This window comes from Temnothorax curvispinosus, unplaced genomic scaffold (assembly GCF_003070985.1).
Source record: "Temnothorax curvispinosus isolate PA1 unplaced genomic scaffold, ASM307098v1 QBEX01009010.1, whole genome shotgun sequence".
Classification (NCBI taxonomy): domain Eukaryota; kingdom Metazoa; phylum Arthropoda; class Insecta; order Hymenoptera; family Formicidae; genus Temnothorax; species Temnothorax curvispinosus.
In genome coordinates this window covers 351,949-372,637 of record NW_020218790.1, presented here as the reverse complement: position 1 = coordinate 372,637, position 20,689 = coordinate 351,949, and the positions used below count along the sequence as shown (strand labels likewise).

Sequence of the window (20,689 nt, the reverse complement as noted above, 5' to 3'; positions counted from 1 at the left end):
CTCTCTCTCTCTCTCTCTCTCTCTCTCTCTCTCTCTCTCTCTCTCTCTTTCCTCTTTCTCGTGACACCGTATCTTGGTTATCAGGTCTCCGCGGGGGCACGTAAACGAGATGATATAACATAAGCGGGGAAAGGTTCCGAGCATTTATGGGGAATCCAAGCAGGCTCAATATGTCATCGGGGGAGACCTTTGAAGGTTGAGAAACTATATAGGCAAGAATAGGAGGCCGAGCCCACATATGCGGGGCGAGGCCCGCATAAAGCGTGGCAGATTAATCCCTTTCTCTTGAAGCGTGTATCGATTTTAGAGAAAAAAAGAAAGAAAAAAGGACGGTTTAAGTAAAAGTTATAGGGTACCAAGAGGGACATTTATAGCGGCCGCGCCAGTTTTATATAAGTAAATGACGTCACACGGAGAGCTCACGTCATTTCCCAGAACTGTCAATGACAAGCCCTTTCCCTCTGACCATGAATAAAAGTTACTTGAATTATCCCCCCCCACATCCCTTCTGGAACCTCAGCTGCTCTGTCGCACGGCGACGTAATTAAACGTCGAAATGCAAGATAGAAAACAAAAGACACGTCTCGTATTCGTAGTGCCGGGATTCCGTCCTAATTCCTAAATGCCGATCGAAATGAGAAGACATAAAAATTTCGGTCAAGCTCTTAAAATCAAACTCCCAAACAGGTCAAACCCTCAATCGTGACGAGATAAAATGGAAAACGACGGATCGGTCTGTTCGACGTCGTTCTTCATTTCATTTTATCGTGATTGCGTGAAAGCCAGAGGGCTTAACTTTGAAAGCGACCGCGAAGAAAGGAGGAATCGCAAAGAGAAACGAAGGGCACAATACGGATTTCTATTAACTCCGTTTAATTCACTCGCCTTCGCCGCCGAAGCCATCCAGTGCCGTGCCGTGCCGCGCCGCGCGAAGGACGTGAGGGATTGATCGATAGCGGGGTGACGTAAAGGATCCCCTGAATTGGTCATTTATCGCCCGTAAGGGCTAATGTTGACGTTGTCAACATCAACGGAGCGTTTAAACGCTCCGCCTCGGCGGAGGTGGGAGCCAGGTTCCATGAACGTACGCCATCGTACATATGTATATCGGTATTATCGGTCGTATATCGGCGCGAACGAGTTTATCAGCAAAGTTCAGCCGTCAAAGGCATCTAATTTCAACTTTAACCCTTTTCCGCCCACGCGGGCGTATACGAGTCCTCCCCTTGCCCCTGTCTCCCACTCCACGGCGACGGCGGCGGCGACAGCATCCTTCTCCCGCGTAAGATCCAGATGCAATTACGCAATGCGCAGTAAAAATACATCCGCGGAAAATGTCAGTGGAACGGCTGGAATTACGTTTCAAGGATGCTGCGTCCGTTCAAAAGGTTCTGCATGCTCGCGTGAACCTCTGTGACACGAGCACCTCCTCCCTCCCCCTGCTCCTTTGCCCCCCCCTTCGTCTCTCTCTCTCTCTCAACGACGGCGACGACAATGGTGTTCCCGTTAGGGACAGCGTTATCGGCGTATCCGATCGAACGCGTTTTCCTCGGGATTATTTCCGGTCTGACATTTCCGATATCGTCGCACATAAATGTCGTTGCTCTAACGAGGCTTGTCTTCGTATATGCGAGAGACAATAAGCGAACGTCACCTCGGGACGATCCAGGTACACGTGTTGTGGAGAGAACGAGGAGGAATTTATATTGAACTTCAAATCAAAGAGATTTTTTTTTTTTAACGAAATACTTGCTCCGTTAAAAATCAAGCCAAAGTTGACGAAGAGAAAGGAAAAAAAAAGCTAGCGAATTGATTTATAGAAAACTATCAATGTTGGTACCTGCAGGATCACCGTGAACGTACTTCCCTACTTCTTCTAAAAAAAAAGGAGAATTCAGTTCCTAAAAAAACTTAGGAAGAGGAGGGAGAGGCGCGAGTCGACGCAATTTCCGTCGCGCGCGTGATGATGCCTAACCGGCTCGATCTCTCGAGGAAACCTAACCTAACCTCCCGCCGATAAACGTGGGCCGGCGAGAGCGACTCTTCCCCCCCCCTTCCTCTCCTAGCTCCGGGAGCGCCGATTCATGCGACTCCGCTCGTTTTAATTCGCCTTAATCGCGACGTCACGTCCCCTTCCTTCCGCTTCGACTCACGTGCGGATGTGAGCTTAACTCGCCGAACGGGTAGGGCAGGGTAGGGAGGAGAGGGAGGGGGAAGGGGTAAGGAAGGGACTGACCACTACAGGCCGCGACCGCCTTTCGACGGTCGCTCCAACAATATGCCGACATACGCGTGCGTGATGTACGACCGCGTGACCGGCGTGACGGAGGCCTCTCCGATCTGTCTCGGGATCTCAAATTCCCCCTCCCCTCGCGCGTCTTCTCGAGATGAAGATTCGGGACGAAGGTGATCGAGATCGCCGGCGAGAGATCGGATTATCAGTGAGAATTTCTCACACCGCGTAAATCAGTCGATCCGATCTTATCGCCAGTCAACGTGTACGTCAGTTTGCTCTGTATTCATAACTGTAGAAAACTAAACTCAGACACACACGTTTCTCTGTTTAGAAAATTCAATATTTTGCGCAATTTGGCTTTGCAGTCGGAATTACTACAATCGTTGTAACTGTCATACAGCGGGGATGTCAAGTGACTCGCGTATATGTAATGATAGAGTCTTGAGAAAATATAAAAATATTTAAATATGAGAAACTATAAAATATGAAACTTATAAAATCCGAGGATTTTGCAAGTTGTAATTGGATGCACTTGTGCAATAAGGAAACCAAGCCATTTTCGTGATTTTTAGTTCTGTGGACAAGGGTTTTTCTCTAAAAAACGTATATTACACATAGATTTGTATTTGCGGAGGACTGGTAGTTCGGTCATTATTTTCGAGATATAACGTTGGCGTAGAATTTTGCTTCTAATGTTTCGGCGAAATTTGCTCTAGCGGAAAAGTACGGTTTCGGAGTTGGTTCCGCATTGCAGAACTGCGTCCAATTAATATCAACTGTAACGCACCTGGAGCTGCGACGCGCTAAACAAAGTTTAGATTTTACCGTACACAATTTAATCTGTCAGATTAAAAAGTATCTTAATCAAATCGGAGAGAGTTTGGCGACAACTCAGAGGAAAAAGAGAAAAAAAAACAACAAGAGAGCTCAGCAACTTTCTTAACAGTGTTTTTTGCTTGAAAATTTTTTAGAAACTTTTATTACGCCCGCATACAAAATTTTTGACACACTTTTATGTACTGTAATTTTCTTTATTTTGATAAAAACTTTAATAACATTTTTCAAATCTTTACTTTTTGTATAAAATATAGAGAAGCAATAGAAGCTTGAATCTTAGCGAGCGCCACGTGTAAGTATAAGTCCGTGATATAAGTTTAAACGCAACAAGAGGGATGGATGGGGATAAAGAAGGTATGATACGAAGAGAGAGAGAGAGAGAGAGAGAGAGAGAGAGAGAGAGAGAGAGAGGAAGCCGCAGGGAGGAGAGTTTTTATTAGAAAAAAATCAAGCGCGTCCTTTTTAATTAATCCCCCCATAAAAATAAAATCTGAAAATAAAAAAATGCCATTTACAGGCTAAACGTCTGCTCTCTTCCCTGCGGGAGATTAATATTTTAATAAAATATTAAAAGACGAGTAATTTTTATCATTATCTGTTATTCTTCTATTACATTGTAAATAGACCAAACTGCTGGACTCTTTCGTGACTCGCGTACCGCGTTTAATTGCGAATGACACTTCTCTGTCGGACCCCCATTTGTGTTGTTGGTCGGACCGGAAGATAAAACTTGGCGCGATCCCGGGGGACGTGCCCGGTTAGTTACGACACTGTCACGAGCTGTGCGTGTTGCTCGCAAGCTTAAAAGAGCCGGCATTGTGTACGCACACGCCCGGGGACCGGATGTTCGCGGATCATTTGACCGGAAACTGAAGGTTCGCGCATCGGCGTAATCGAGGCGGCTCGCCGCATGCTAATCGCGCTGCAATCGTCCGCATCCTATATGTTGTGAACTATAATACGTTGCGAAATGCCAGACCGTTCTCCGACAGAGAAAACATTACGCTAGATTCTAAATAAGGCACGTTTCTAAATAGAGCGCATTTCTAAAAGGGAAAAAAACTACGATTAATACTGTATTTTCCTTCGTTCTTATATAAGGTAAGCAAAATAAATTAAGTACACATTCGTGTGCATGACTAAAATGTGTTATCTTTTATATTTTGTATAGTGATAACATTTGGAATCATCCCAGTTTTTTATAGAAGGTTTTCGCGCGACACTTTGATAATATAATAAAAGTTGAATCGTTAAGAATTAAAAAAATCAATTTTTCCAACATGTATGGAGGTCTTTTCACTGGTTTGCTTAACCTTTATATTTTATGCATTTCAGGGCATAGAAGCGAAATTTATTCCGCAGAAAGACTGTCGTTATCCCGGTTTTTACGTAATCGTGTTTGAACATAGTGAATTTTTCTCACGCATCGTTCTATAAATTCTATAAAGCGTGGAATTATTTATATCTTTATGAATAATAAAACAAGGAGTCTTTGTTCCCCTTTAAGTATTACTCATTGTCAGAAACAGTATATCACAATGGTACACTGCAACGATTCTTACAATTATTTACTGCGTTTAATTAATGCGCCCAGGGAGAAATAACGAACCAGTGCTTTATGCGTATACTAAAGCTATAAATAATGATTTCTCCTGCCTCTCTCTTTTCCCTAAGCACTAATAAATTACAACATTATTGTGCCGTACTTTATTGAAATTAGAAGGAATAAAGAGAGGTAAAGAAGATATTACTTAACAAATTATGAAGCGCAATGTTGTCATTTCATTAACTTTAAAAAGTAATACTTCGGGAACACTAACATATCTCTTTATGAATGAAAGAAACAGCGATGTGCGCATGTAAGATTACTGCGTTCAGACACGATTATTAAAAAGAAAACAAAAAACAAGTGCGACAATTTTTAATCAGTCAGAGACTCAATAAACCCCTACGCCAGAAAGTGCACGGAACGAGAGATACGCGGGCTCGAAAGAAATCGCGCGGAAGACGACTCCGGTTGCTCGAGATTTATCGCCGAAAGTTAACGGAGAGGTCGCGGAAAAGGGATCGCCGTCCTCGGGAGAAGGAGGCGGCAGATTGCGAGAGGCACCCGCGGTTGACGCGGGTTGACGTACGCGGGACGTACCGATATCGACGCGCATGTTCAAAGTTCGACGTTCCGACGAAGCGAGCGTCGCGAGCGAGAGCGCGTGCAACGAAATACGAGCGACGTGCGCCGCGCCGCCGCGCCCGCGCCGGGCAAACGGTCATTCATGAATTGACTCGTCTCTCCCGCTCGGGCGTTTATTTATATACCGGCCGACACATAAGTCACCGCCGCCGCCGCCGCCGTCGCCGTCGCTGTGCCACGCGGCCGCGATGCAACGACGCGACGAGAGGCGAGGCGGGGTCCGCGACATTTTCCCATTAATTCCGTAAGAGCGCGTCCGCGGGTGACGATAACGGTCGATACCGTATCGGGGACGATCGCGCGGGCGAGCGGGCGGCCGCAAGGTCGCCGGATGTAGCGCGCGCACGTACACCGGAAGTGGACTCGCGCGTAAGGTGTGTGAGCCCTGCTCCTCCTCTCTCCTCCTCCCTCCCGCGGATCGAGAGAAGTGCATGCAAGTGCGTGTGCCAATGCGATCGTGGAAGAAGGCGCGCCTCGAGAGGGAAATTGGAATGCGAGAATTTTGGTGGTCGCTTGCAATTTAGAAATATCAAGGCATAAACGGGCTGTCTCCCTCTTCTTTTCAACAGAAACATGTGTATATTTAACGCTAGAAACTGTTAGATAGCGAATCTCTGTGTCGTTAGTCACGTACATGGAACAGTGATTAAAATGATCAATTGCATGCGGACGGCTGAATTCGGGTATTTCCTCGTCGGGTAATCTTTCGTAGGAATCACGGGATTTGTAAGAATTAAATGGGAAGGCTAGTCGCGCGGATGAGCGACTATAGCGAGAAATAAACTTTGGCAAATATTTTGGGAGTCATACGTTCAACAAGTAATCCTATACGAGCTTTATTATCCTTTTTTTCTTTCATGTCCTGCGGCCGACACTCTATTAATACTCCATTGTGCTAACCCTCGACTCCGGTGGGCGGTGATGCTATGCCAGGCTATGGAATCGATAGAAAATTAGCCTTCGGCCGCCATAACGGAAATAGAGAGAGAGAAAGAGAGAGAGAGAGAGAGAGAGAGAGAGAGAGAGAGAGAGAGAAAGAGAGAGAGATTCGATGCTATTTTAAACGTTTTATAAGATGCCCAAAAGTATACCCGGTCCAGCGTGGGTCGTCGCGTCTCCCAATTTCAAATCACGATTTCATCCGCGGATGCGATCCTCATCCCACTTACAGATAAGTAATTCGATATCCTTGACATCGCAGCCTTCAAATCTCAATTATAATACGTCTATCACAATAAGTACGATATAGTCAGCAAATTGATTGTCAACTTCTAGAGTGGCGATAAAGAGGTCGTCGGCAGAGTTAAACGAGGTCATTTTCGCTCTGAAAAGATCGCGCAGGCGCGAAGGGGCCCCCCTTCATTCATCTCCCAAGATATCCGCGGGGCTACGCTATACGACGACAAAACGGCGTGCGTCCGTCGAACATCGGTAACGACAAGGCGGTAACGGTTTCCCCGGAGTCCGGAAACATGACTGGACGTGTCATGTCGTGGCCCGCTGACTCCTGCGTCGCTCCAGGAACCGGCGGAATCGTCACGCCGGAAGTTGTTTTATGCTAATGCAGCGGTATCTGGCTATTTCCCGGCTCGCGCGCGCGTCCGCATACACGCGGCCGAGAGTGCGTTTACCGTTTCATCGCGACACGACATACAAAGGGGAAATAGGAGGGAGGGGGAGGGGGAACCCGCCTTTGTCCCCCGTGCGCGTACGCGTGTGCGTGCGCGTAGGCATGCATGTGCACGCGCGCGCGCGCGTGAAACAGCGCGACGACAGTTCGCCGCCGACGAGTAAATGCGAGTCCGACCAACCGGATAAAGCATTCTTCGTTTATTACCGCCGAATGCATTAAATCGCGACGTCGCGGGTCAAGCACACGCGATTGACGTCAGAGAGCGGCGGCGGCGGCGGCGGCGGCGCGGCTCCTCCTCCGGCTTCACGAAAGTATAACACCGACGACGCTCGCGAAATGATACTCGTCGGACGGGCTCTTACATAATACACAAGTGCAGCTTCCATAGATTTTTCTCTCGTTCTCTCCGACCGAGAATATCGGGAGGAATTTTCGAGCTACGCTGGAAGCAGCTGAGCGTTTTACTGAAACTTTTAATCGGGCGCTTTCCTGGAAATTTAATTCCCGCCCGTTATAAACGTGATCCGTGGATATTATTGAAAATAGCAAAATTGTAAGAAGAAAACGATAAAAATTAATTTCCGTTTTGATTCTTCCGAGATTTAGAAATTTAGACGATTAAAATAGAGCTACAACTAAATGGCAAGGACACGAAGATGGATCCCGATATCTCGCGCTTGCGATCGTCAGATTTCATTCTAAGACTGTAGCTTTCGGATACTCTATAAACGAGTCTATAAAGCTCTCTTTGAAGGAGAGCCAGAATTCTATCAATTATGTTACGTTAATATATCATTGCGATCGTATTATATATATTCTCGGAGGACTTGCCCCAGAATGAAATATACACGCTTCTCTCTTTCTCTCTTTTTCCTCGCGCGCGCAAAGTTCCCGATGCACCACCACCTTGCGCGCCGGCCCGACTTCCGGTCGATAAAACGCATTCTCTATAGAGAACCCACGGTTGCACACGAGCCGACAGTGCCGACACACATGTCCCGCTTTTCGGTGCACGATAATAATGTCAATATCAACGATAGACGTCCGGTGTCGTCTCGCTCGCTCGCCAACCGCGGGCTCCCTGTTCCTCCTTCTATATACCTCCCCCTCCCCCCTCGCCGCCCTTCCTGCACGTTTGCGGCCGCCACCCCCCCCTCCCTCCTCCATCTCCTCCTCGCGCCCCGCGCGGCGACGTGCATGATTTTTAGGTTAGGTGCGCGCACGTGCGAGCTCCGCTTTGCGCGCCTTTATTATTTGTTTTTACGCACGTTCACCCCGGAGAAGGTCCAGCGTCCCGCGAACACGTGGACGGTCAGGTGTCATCCCCCGCGGATCGGCACGATCGGAAATGGTTGAAAGCGGGGCAAGGAAGCGGATGAGAGGTCGGAGGGGGAAGGAGGGGAAGAAAGGGGGCCGTGAGCTCTAAGCGCGAGAGCGTAATATTTCACCGGAGGATCTGTTTACTTGGCGCGCGAGAAAGAGAGAGAGAGACGTTGCCGTTGGTCTCCGAAGTCCGAATCGGGTTCCCTCCCCTAGGAGAGTTTCGTCGCCGTCGACGTCAAGTCGATACTTAAATTTGTCACGATGAAGCATACGCGACGTCTATCCAGAAAACTCACGATGCCCGAATAATACGACACGAACGAACTGTGTATACTGTATTCCTCAAATCCTTTAGAGTAGTTTAGAGTTCGGGGAAAGTTTACCGGCCTCGAGGCAGAGATCGAGGCATCGCCGCGCTAATTCCGAAAGAGCTTTATAAATCTCTTTCCGAAGTTCTCTCCCTTTCTCTCTTGGGGAAGTCGATGAACCTTTTTTTTTCTTTTTTTTTTGAATTCCGACGAGAGGCAAAGTTGCGAAGAGCCAAAGTTTCGGACAGTCGAGGAATCCGAGACTTAAGACAAGAATTGGCAGCGTTCATAAAATATTGAAACACAAAAGTTCTCTCCATCCCCTTCGGAATTCTAATATCGTGGATTTTTATAGCCCGGCGACGAAAATGGAATTTTCAGATATTCGGAACGGAGCGCTCCGCGTCGCAGCTCGATGAAACTGATGAATGAACGTAGTGGAAACTTTGGATCCGTCGCGACCCTCACGGACAAACGCGATGTATGAAAGTTTAAGAGTGTTTGCGAAAGATAAAAGTGTGCGTGTGTGTGTGCGCGCGCGCGCGCGTGTATGTATCATCTTCCCAAACGAGATAATCTTCGGATTTTAAGATCTCTCCGTGGGAGTTTACCCGACTTTTCTGGAAAATTGATTTTCCGTGGACTTTAATTTAAAATGTGAAACAATATTTATATAAAATGTCAAGGTTGAAAATATTTATACCTTCCAAGTTTGATCGTCTTCAAATTTCGCGATCGTTACTCCAATTTGTACTCCAAAACTTGCTTCTCGAGTTCCAATTAAAGTCCTGATTAAAAATCTTGGATCCTTCGATCTCCAGGAGCCAAATTATATCAAAATTGACAACGCCTGCGAAAGACGGAAGTGTCATTCTTCGAGTTTAACAATTCTCGAAATTTTTAAACGCCGTGCCGCAAAATCTGTCGCAGGAAATGAATTATTCTTCACCCCCCTCTCCCCCCGAAAAATGCAACGTGGCCTTCAGATCCCTTGACCGCAGAAGCCGAGTTACTTACAAAAAGATTGACAGCGTTTGTCAAAGCGAGAAGTATCATTTTTCGCGTCCAACAATCCTAGAATTCTGAATCTCTTCTTTAGCGTGCCGTATCAGGTTCCCCTCGACGATTACTTCAAAGAGAGCTGTTCCACGACTTTGTGACTCGCCTAGCATAGGCCTGCCCCCGGGACTAAGGTGTTCCGTTTTTTAGGTTTTGTCTTCTAATTTTTTTTCTATAGCGATCGGGAAACGCGTCTAGTCTGAATCTCTAACTTTTAATTAAATATTACGACACGGACACTCTGTTGGGCTCCGTGCCCTCTCCCTTACTTACTTAAATCTCTAACGTTTTAGTCTAAATCTCTAAAATATATCTCACGGGCTCACGGGAGATACGAGTTTCTATATAGAATTCCTGGCTAAAAGTACAGCGCGATTTTTCGCGAGACCAGGAACTGAAAGCAGGACCATTTGTAACCTTACGACCGGAGGTCTACACTGTTTCTCGAGGATCATCCAGCGACCGGACCGGACCGGACTTTCCGCGAAAAACGGAGGTCGCGCGTCTTGGGAATAAATGGAGGGCGAAAAAAAAAAAGAAGTGGCGAGATATGGGACGTACCTGTTCCCGAAGCGTTCCCTCCAGAATTCCGCGGCGTCCGCCTTGGTGATGCGAAACTGATCGCCGGCGAACACCCCGTTGGGAAATATGGCCTTCAGCTCGGACAGCATGTGGCTGAACACGAGGCTGAGCTTGGTCAGGTTGCGTCGATAGTGCGACGTCTCGTCGAACATCTTCTCCTTGCCCTCCTTGAAGAGCTTGATCGCCTGCTTGCACTTACGCATCAGGTTGTTGATGAACACGCAGAAGTGCTCGTTGCTGTGCAGCACCTGCATACGATCCTCGTACTTGCTGTAGATGAGCCGCAGCCGCTGATACGTGTCCGGCAGGATGTCGAGGATGAACGGCGGCGAGTTCTTGAGGTTCATCCGCTGATGCTGGCACAGCTTCACCACCTTGTCCATCAGCTTCCAGGTCTTGTCGAGGGTACGCTTGTCGGTCGACAGCTTAGGCGGCGTCATCGCGTCCGCGAAACGGCCGTGCAGCTTCTGGAAGATCGAGCCGATGTGGACGGCGCGAGTGCGGCTGCTGTGCCCGGACGACGACATCTTGACGGACGTGTGCGTGAACGCGTGTTCCGCGCCGCGCCGCGCTCCGCGTCCGTTGGATACGCGGAACAGCTCTCTTCCTCGTATCCCCCCCGCCGCGCGCGCGCGCCTCCCCCTATCCGAACATACACTCGCTCTCTTCCTTATTTTCCCCCTTTATTCGGCACCTCACACCCTACCTGGGTCGCGCGGCGACGGCGACGGCGACGGCGACGGTCGCGAGCACTCGCGCTGTACTTGAGGTTAACCCGCGCACACACACTGCCGAGCGACGGATCGGCACACCGCGCATATCTCGGCTCTCAGCGGGACGCGGCCGCGGCCACGACAACGTCCCCGCGAAGCCGCGGACACGGGATGCAACGCCGGAATCTCGCGCGATACCGCATCCTATTTATCTTTCTCTCTCTCTTTCTCGCTCGCTCGCTTTTTCCTTTCTTCCCTTCTCGGTCACTGAGACGACTGTGGGGGCCGGACAGCCCAAGCCGGATGCTCCAAGCCCCGCGGACGACTCGACTCGCGGCGATTCTGACGACACTGACACGGACCGTGCGACTGTCGGTGCGCGAGCGTGCCCCGTGCGTATCCGTGAGGCTGCTCCAGCTCCACTCGCTGCCCGCTGGTTCGGCGTTCGCTGTCTCCGACGACTCCGACCGACTCGCGGCGAATCCGCCGCCCGCGCCGTGACGCTGCTCGTGGCGGGCGCGCGCATGCGCGCCCACCGGCGCGCGATTCGAATCGCCGTCGCGCACGCTGTGGAATCGTTATCACGTATCAGCAACATTTATTCCGTTTGTTTGCGTCTCGTATATTTTTGTTTTGAAATTCTTCTCTTTTAAATATGTCAAACTCGCTTCGGGCAACTGATAATTCTCGTCAGAATTGAAAATAAGATATTATCTATAACTTTATGCGCCGTCTATTTTCAATATATATGTACATAGTTCGGTAACATTCTATTTATAACTCTTTACGAAGTACGAAAAACATTTAGATGATCAAAATACACACTTACATACTAAATACATATTAGAAATCTCATTATGTATGTATTTTGTATCTTGATATGTATTTAATGCGTGGGTATTCTTTCTTGATATATTTTTATTTCAATAATTTTAATAATAATAATATATAAATTATTAATTGTTTTATATTAATTAAAAATATAATTTTAATAATGTATATGAATTATTATTAGTTGTTTAAACCGAATTCGAAATTCTGAATTCTGAAATTCGAATTCGAAGAGTCCCGAAAAGATATTGAAGCAGGGAATTTCGAGACATCAAAGTTTTGTCTTCCGTAGCGCGTGAAAATGTTTATTTTATTCTTAGGTTGATTATTACTTCTTGTTGTCAAGTCGCGCAAATTGATCCGGCAATTGCAGGCATCTATAGTAGACCGTAAGTATACTATTTTCTACTGGGTTGCAGATTGCAGTGCAATAGACTCTAATATGAACTATAATTACACGCAGCGAACGAGTGGGTGGCGAGCGAGTGAATGATCTTAATTGTAAGCCTAGAATTAGGTTTCAGGATTTGTGGGTTGTAGGGAAGAGCGAGACAAGACGGAGCGTGTATGAGAATGGAGAAACGTGTAAGGCCATCTTATACGTAAAAGGTGTAAAAAGAGTTTATAAAAAAACAAACTTGTAATCCCAGAGGGAAAATAACAAAACGTATATATACATTACAATTAACGTATCTGTATTTATATTTATTGATATTTCTTTATTTACGTATTATTAGAAATGTTTATTCCACGTTTATTTCAGTTTCAGCGTTTATCGAGTTAAATATATTTTACTCCCGTCGGAATAATATCCTCAACTGGATCACGAACAGTATAAGTAAAGGGAATAAAATCCACAAAATCACGAAAACAAAACAGCGTTGCCTGTTCTCTATGATACATATAATTGAAAATTGTATACATATAATCTTTACAATAAATAATAATAGTAACAAAGACAGAATTACGTGCATGCGACGAAGTAAATTCAAAATACAAATCACACAAAAAAAATTCTGGGATATTATTTCATCACATATCCCACAGGAAATCGAATATCATTATTTCACGGAGAATAAAATGAGATTATAAATAACATATAATGTACAATATTTTGTGCTGACTGCGTTAATTTCCAAAATCCAGAGACCAGTGACTGGCATTACTTGTCCCCGATTGTGGAACGTTAGCGCTGATGAGGCGCACCGAAGAGTATGGAACATATTTATTCTAAAGAAGCAATTTTATCCTTCTGCTCATTTCATGATACTCGTCGTCGCACCCGCCGACGCACGTGTGAGTGAGTTGAGTAAGTTTTACGTCACTTCGCTAAGTTTTCTTCTGGACTGCAATTAGGGCTATCTGCCGTCTAGGGTAACTTGCGCATCGATAATGTTGACTTGCCGTCACCGGTTCGCTATATAATGACTTAATCGCAGTAAAACGAAGCTCGATATCAAGAACCAACTGGCAGGAATGGACGCCAGTATGCAGTACCTGTCATCTGAAACATCAAGGGAAAATATATGTTGCGTATAAGTCCGCGTAAAGATTTCTGTGAAAAAGTCAGGAAGCGTGATGAGAATAATTTACATCATTGTAAAACATCGGATTTATCAGCGAATATCGTTGAAAATATTTGATATAACAATGTCCAAAGTTAGTCAACATTATGATTTGAAAAACTGTGTACATTTCTTCTATGTCAAGTCCGAATGACTCTGACACTTTCAATCTTTTATATTATTCAAGGACAAAAACAGCCTTCCTTTGCTTGGTTCGTTAAACATCAGGAACATCATAAATATTCTTCTGTTACGTCGCATTAGTTTTTATAAATGTCTTATTTACGTTTTATAAACGCGATAAATTTGAAAATTGTTTTAAAATTAATGCTACGAAATATACGATCATATTAAATGTTGAAAATCGGTATATAAAGATTCATAAGATTTAAATAATCACCGATTTTTAAACTTGATCAGCAGAAAATGGTTCAATTAGTTAATTTAGCTTATAGTTGCTTTCCATTTACATCGAAACTCAGATAGATCTCACTTGTGACGTCATAACTTGTTAAATGTATGTTCTTTTTGCATGCTAGCAAGTGAGATTCAACTGAAATTTTGCCCACAATCGAGACCGTGTGCTTTAGTGAGTCTAAGTGACTCACATTAAAAGTGATTCACATTATGAACCTGTATTGTTATGCGATAGCTTTGTCACCAAAATGAGCAGGTAAGTACAAAATGACATATCTTATCTAAGTATAAAATACTCACATAACTGAATGATTCAGATCACTTGAGTGTAAATGCCATGGAAAGCAACTTATACATCGTTATACAATATATATACATTTATCTATATAATATATACTGATATCGGGTAATATGTATCCAGTTTAAAACGTACTCAGTTTGATTATCGATGAATTCATATGTTGCATCTTATAAACTTTCAAAAATTTAAAGGATCATTGTTCTCAAATGATTGATATAAATATTCGTCATTGCACTTAAATCAGATATCTATTTTTTTCACTAGAGATCTTCTTAATTAATGTAATCTCTACTTCTTACACAGAATTTATACATACGCGCGCACACTTTACACTTTTATCTAAAATATAATCGCATTATCTTCTAAATAGTTTCGTATATTATATCAACACATATGCGATTATTTATAATTGACATTTTTATGATTTCCGAAAAAACTGTGTTAAGTTTGTGACATTGAAAACTTGAACTTTTTATGCAAAATCGCAGAATGACATTAGTTCTCATCGTAATGTAATGATATAATTACATTACGATGATAATTATCAAATTATCACGCAGTATCTACAATTGAATTTTCCTAAAACTTAATTGAATATGTTCAATGACGTATGTTCAAAGTACATTATATAAACATAAGTACATGATTATAAAACATTTGCTTAAAACAAGATCAAAAGTAATATACATTGCATATAAGTACATCTTTATAATTACAGTGTAAAATATTAATCAGTCTCAATTGAACATTTTTATACATAAAAGGGAAAATTAAAATCAATTTTTATTTACAGAAATATAAGCATAAGTAAACAAATATAGAAACAGTACACACAAAACGCAAAAAAGTACATAAGCGAAAGAAAGCATAATACTATAGTAAAATAAGCATAATGCGACAGAATCACAGAATAATGCGATAGACACGAAATCTTAGCGATAAAAAAGATAGTTATTTTGAATATATCGCAATATTAATTTTATAATAAAATTTACTTGTAACAAGCTATACGTGATATGCTTGTTTAATAGTTGTAAAATAAATATATTTTTTTATTTACATAAGCACAAAAATGCATGTATACATAATGATACGTTTAAAAAAAAAAGAAGCGCAGAAAGTTGTTCCCTTGTCAAATAGTCGGTGAAGAATATTTAAACAGAGCGGCCTCAATCACACCAGACACCTCGGACTTTACTTGTTTGATGGTTTTACATTTACCTGTCATTTGTTCGGACATTTTTCCTGTCGCCCAACCTAGGCTTCTTTGTACTGCCATTTTCCATTTCTTATACCTTGCGTCTCTTTCTACAAGAAGAAAGAAAGGGTACAACTAAAGTTATATGGTAATTACGTGTTGTACATTTACCGAAAAATAAATTGTGACAGTTTTTTAAACTACACAATTTTAAAATTTACCTTCCGGCGTGGTAGTCGGTAGAAAAGTATCGGTTGGCACTGTTTCTACTTCCTCGCCTTCCAAGTTCCAAACATCTATCCCTTCAGCGTGTCCGGCAGCCATCGCTGCACCTAAGGCCGTGATGTCAGGCATAGTTGATCTAACTGTTGGTCGAAACAGAAGCACAGTTAATTTCCAGAAGCACAATAGAACTCAAGATAATATATAAATAAATGTTACTACATTAGTCATACTATATTTCATCTTGCTCATAAATCTGGCTGTAATTTACGATCGATCATACTTACATACTGGTGTACCACATAGGTCGGCCTGTAGTTGCATAAGGAGATTATTAGTCGACATTTTTCCGTCTGTGTTTAATTTCGTTAACGGAAATCCGCAATCTTTGTACATGGCCTCGAGAATGTCCCTGGTTTGGAAGCATACCGCTTCGAGGGATGCCCTGATTATGTGTTGCTTCGTGGTAAACGCAGTAAGTCCACAAATTATTCTGGAAGAAAAAAATCAGATCTTTTTGAATATATCTAATTACTTTCATTTAATATTAAAGACTTTCGATCAAATAAAATATCTCGAATGTAACATGCATCATTGTTTATAATGTTATATTTTTTACGAATATCTCCACAAATAATTTCAGTTTCTATATTGCATATATATATCTACAGAATGAAAAAAAGACTCAAGAAGTAACCCGAGCAATTTTTACAAAATTCTACCAACCCCCTTGCATCTTTTCTCCAATAAGGTGCATATAACCCTGTGAAAGCGGGCACGAAGTAGACATCTCCCGTGCTAAATACACTTTGAGCCAAATGTTCACTTTCATGAACATCCTTTATGAGCTTCATGTTATCCCGTAGCCATTTAATAGCTGCACCTGCAACCGCGATTGAACCTTCCAACGCGTAGACAGGTGGACTCTTCGGACCAAACTGATATGCGACGGTTGTAACCAATCCATGAGAAGAATATACTCTCTGAAAGAAATATATAGTAATACAATGAAATAATCGATAAGTAAAACGATGAGAAGTTTAATGTGAACGAGATCAAGAAGAATAAATCAAATTAAAATTTTCTGAGTTTTAAACATATTTATGAATCCTTAGGAATTTACGTACGGTATGCCCCGTGTTACACAGTAGAAAGCAGCCACTCCTATACGTATTTTTCCCTTGGCCTTTCTTCAAGCAATTCTGCCCGACCAAAGCAGATTGTTGATTCCCTAAAATCTAATAGAGAAAGGAGATGAAATAGAAAGGTATATTCTACATCTGTTGTTTTCATTGCAAAGTCTTACGTACGCCGGATATGGGAATGCCGGCTAGCGGACCGATCATGATTTTGCCGTATATCTCGGAACTGCTCTTGATCTCCGGTAGCATTTGCATAGGAATGTCGAAATATCTGCATAACGTAGGATCCCAGGAGAGCGTTTCAATATTCATTAACATCGTTCTCGACGCGTTCGTAACATCAGTGATATATAGCCCACCGCCTTTGCCTCCCGTTAAGTTCTGCAATGATTTTTCAATTATAAAATTAATTCCATATAAAAAAATTCACGTGCTTATGCAATTTCCTTCATTGTAATGTTGTTAATTTCTTTAGCTAGATATAAATCAAGGAACAAATCGACTGTCAAGAATAATTTGTGCGCTAATTTCTCGAGAATTGTGTACAATATCTCGAATGTTAACAATAAATAACAGTTCTTGTAATACATAGCAGTGCGCTATTCAATTAGTATCTAATATTAGTGATAATTTTCTTCGTGCTCAATACAGCAAGTCTAAGTATGGCAGGTATTAATTAATACACTAATTGGATTACTAATTAATACACAGATTGGACAACCTAATCGAATCATTATACTCGTTAATTATTACTAATATTTTACTGTAATATCTCTTCGTCACGTACCCAAACAACCCACGTATCCATGGTCCCCACTTTGCATCGCCTCTCGCGAATTGCTTTCCTTACGACCGGCACGTTGTCCTTCAACCAACGAATCTTCAAAGCCGAGAAGTACGGACTCACGGGCAAGCCGCATAAGGGTTTCAAATGATTCTTACTCTGATCCGGAAACTTCGCTATGACCTGGTCTACAATCGTGTTAGTTCTGATGTCGGACCACACTGAAATAGAATTACGTTTCAGAAACTGATCGGCGAATATTAATCAAACAACTTTGGTTTTTCTTTCTTCGAATTTATTTTGAAGAATTACTTTTCCAAAGATCTTTCGTGAAATAAATCAATCAAGACACGTGTGAAACATCCTACATGTTCAATAAACCAGATTTTTCAGGTTTTTCTTCCGCGAAAAAAACAGTTTTCTTCCGTAAATATATTACTATGTGTGGAAGCGAGTCTCTACCCACCTATGGCATTATAAAGCGGGTCGCCGGTAATCGCATCCCACGCTACCGTAGTTTCTCTCTGGTTGGTAATACCCACTGTAACGATTTCGTCGATCTTCATACCCAGCACGTCCAATTTGCGAATTACGTCCTTAATGCAGGCTTTTACCGCGAAAAGAATCTCTTTGGGATCCAGTTCCACCCACCCCTCTTGCGGACTGATTTGCTCTATGTCGATTTGATGAGACGCAACCTCCGCGACGTGCTTTGCATTAAATACCTGCAGACACAATTCGCACTTTAGGCAATAACTGTTTAAACAACAATGATTCGATAAAACTAAAGTGCACGAGTATTCGTCAAAGAAAAACGACGATTTCTTAATTCACGCGTATTTCACAAAAATCTACATCATGCGAAAATATAGAACTAAAATTTTTATCTTGTTAAAATAGACGCAAAAGAAATTTTATTAATACTTTTTTCTAACAGTTATATACAGCTTTTAAAATTTGTAATTAAGTATTATCTTAACGTTTATTTGTTAATGTAATTATTTAGATAGATCTTAAGAGAATTAGACGTTTCTATAAAGACTCCGGAGCCTTGCGAATGTGATCTCGCGAAAATCTGTTTGAAAGACACTGCCACATTATTTGCTATTCGCGCACGACGATTATACGTTTATTACCTCCCATAAATCGTTGTTGATCAGTGACATCTAAGCTGCAATTGATTATATGCTTAGTTGATACCGCCTTTTCATTTCCGACTAATTATTTATCGCGCTGAAAATCACAGAATCCCCACGACAGGTCTGGGTAAACATTTAGAAGCGTGGAAAATTATAACGTGATAACGAGAGTAACCACTTTACAATAATCTTACCACAAAGCGAACAGTCCGCGTGCCAACATCAACTACGCCGACAAGGGGTCCTATTTTTTTCACCGTGCTCGGCATTATATCTGAAAAAAAAAGATCATTATCAGGTATTTTTAAATACATATCTTATAAAAATCATTTGAAGGAGTAAGAAAACGCCTTTAAACGCCCGCAATAAAAACGCCTGTGACACTAATAAAAAGGCTTGAAGAAATGTAATAAACGCTATCATTTCAGTCAAGATTAAGGACGAGTCGTGTAAAACGTCTCGTATTAAACGTATGGTAAAGAATAAAAGATCGTCGATATAATTAATATAATATATAAATATGTAAATCCACGCTTATATATATATATAAATTTGAAATGCATGTGTCTCTAAATAGTACTTATTAAAATTTGATCAAGTATTATAAATTTCTTTTTATTCTTTAATTTTCCATTTATACGCGATAAAATAAAGATAAGGCAAACGTGTTTTTTTTCGCGGCTTTATCATCAATCTAAAATGAAACGAACAAGGATAAAATCCGTTTTTTTTTTTAGAATCGAAAGACAAGAATTTATATGCTTCGTTTTCCTTGTCTGACAGTGAAGACATAACAATTAAATCCTGATACGCTTTTTCTTTAGAACAATACTTTCTTCATCCTGATATTTTTCAGTAAAAGTTCTTTCACTATTTATTGATTTACACATTAAGACATCATTATCTGTATGTATATAGACTGGTACAGATAGACTGATTGAGAAACCAAATTCCTGTTCGTTGCAGCATATTAAAACGTGTTCTCTGGGTATTATTTGTAGTGGAAAAGAATAAAACTAGTTTCACTTTCAAGAAACTAGTTTCTCCGAAGAATTAATATAGGATTAAAGCGTTCCAGACTCATTTCTTCCGCGGCAAGAAATTAAATCACTGCTCTTGTTTGGTATGCGTATCTGAAACACACACCAGTTTGAATTGCTTGTGTGACACAGTCACGTAACTGATCACAATGCCACTCAACATAATGCAACTAGAGACTTCAAGTAACAACTCAGTAAAAAGCAAAATTTTTTGTGGCACCATATTAGAAAGAAAAAAATTAGGAGGCATTACTTTCATACCGACCCTCTCGTACAAGATTCTTTAATTTACTCCGAGGCGATATTTTCCTCTAAACAATGATATAATTTTGATCAACGATTGCCTGAAGAAAAATAGATGGAAAAGACAATAACGCAGAATAAATAGCTATCCACGTGACAGCGTTAGAACGTAACTTGAAAATTAATAAAATTTTAACGTAATTATTTTGCACATTTATAATTCGCGATATCACCGAGCAATCAATTGCAAGATTTCTTGACAATTCTATCGATTGAGTTTATCAAAATGCGTAATCATCAACCTTGCGTATCAATAAAAGATAATTATTATGCAAGCCGGATGTAAGGATTAGTTATGTCTAGGTTTTCTCGATTATCTGCGACAGATGTTCATCAAAAGACGTTATTATTTGATAATACCAATATTACATCATTCAACCGTGAATATTATGGCAGATTTTTCAAATCTTCTGACATTATTTCAGCTTAGAAACAGCACTGTTACAGACAGTCCAAATATTGAAAATCACCGAGGGAAACGTTAACAGCCGTAAGATTAATTGGAACAAAATATACGATTTGCATTATAATCTCGGTTTCGAAATCCGATATGAAACGGATCTCATCGGCGGTGACCCGCAATATCATGGGAGGTCGGTACAAGAAAAAAAGAATGCATTTTTTATTTCAATATCGTAAGTGACGTAAGTAAACGGCTGATACGTTTAATCTCGTGTACACGCCTTCGGTTATAACACGTAATTCGTTAACGTCGTCTGTTGTGATTGCCCGCCAGCTAAAAGATATATCTTTTCGCGAGAACTAGACAGATCTCGTGATACCGCACGCGATCATCCGGGCCATCAATTTTCTCGCTTACGTTTTGTTTAACACCACCTGCGCTAATATTTCTTTTTAAATTCTG

The 20,689-nt window shown here is 42.1% G+C and overlaps 2 protein-coding genes across 8 annotated transcripts in view; both read right to left on the bottom strand.

Annotated features, from left to right (window-relative positions):
• The window catches only part of LOC112458603 (E3 ubiquitin-protein ligase CBL-B-A), a 28,034-nt gene extending 16,731 nt beyond the window's left edge, over positions 1 to 11,303 (bottom strand). For all 5 annotated transcript variants that reach the window (XM_025022330.1, XM_025022331.1, XM_025022332.1 and 2 more), the window contains exon 1: positions 10,149 to 11,303. In XM_025022330.1, the coding sequence (XP_024878098.1) occupies positions 10,149 to 10,696 (548 nt within the window). In that variant the 5' untranslated portion in view covers positions 10,697 to 11,303. The remainder of the gene's footprint in view (positions 1 to 10,148) is intronic.
• Positions 11,304 to 12,601: 1,298 nt separating this feature from the next.
• Positions 12,602 to 20,689, bottom strand: part of LOC112458596 (glycerol kinase-like) — a 12,937-nt gene continuing 4,849 nt past the window's right edge. For 2 of the 3 annotated variants that reach the window (XM_025022319.1, XM_025022320.1), the window contains exons 3-12: positions 18,676 to 18,755; positions 17,809 to 18,067; positions 17,346 to 17,563; positions 16,727 to 16,939; positions 16,544 to 16,654; positions 16,143 to 16,399; positions 15,704 to 15,909; positions 15,416 to 15,559; positions 15,218 to 15,304; positions 13,120 to 13,217 (exon numbers count right to left, since the gene is read on the bottom strand). In XM_025022319.1, the coding sequence (XP_024878087.1) occupies positions 13,120 to 13,217; positions 15,218 to 15,304; positions 15,416 to 15,559; positions 15,704 to 15,909; positions 16,143 to 16,399; positions 16,544 to 16,654; positions 16,727 to 16,939; positions 17,346 to 17,563; positions 17,809 to 18,067; positions 18,676 to 18,755 (1,673 nt within the window). Of the gene's footprint in view, positions 13,218 to 15,217; positions 15,305 to 15,415; positions 15,560 to 15,703; positions 15,910 to 16,142; positions 16,400 to 16,543; positions 16,655 to 16,726; positions 16,940 to 17,345; positions 17,564 to 17,808; positions 18,068 to 18,675; positions 18,756 to 20,689 lie in introns of all 3 variants that reach the window. The other variant, XM_025022321.1, reaches the window with a different exon arrangement.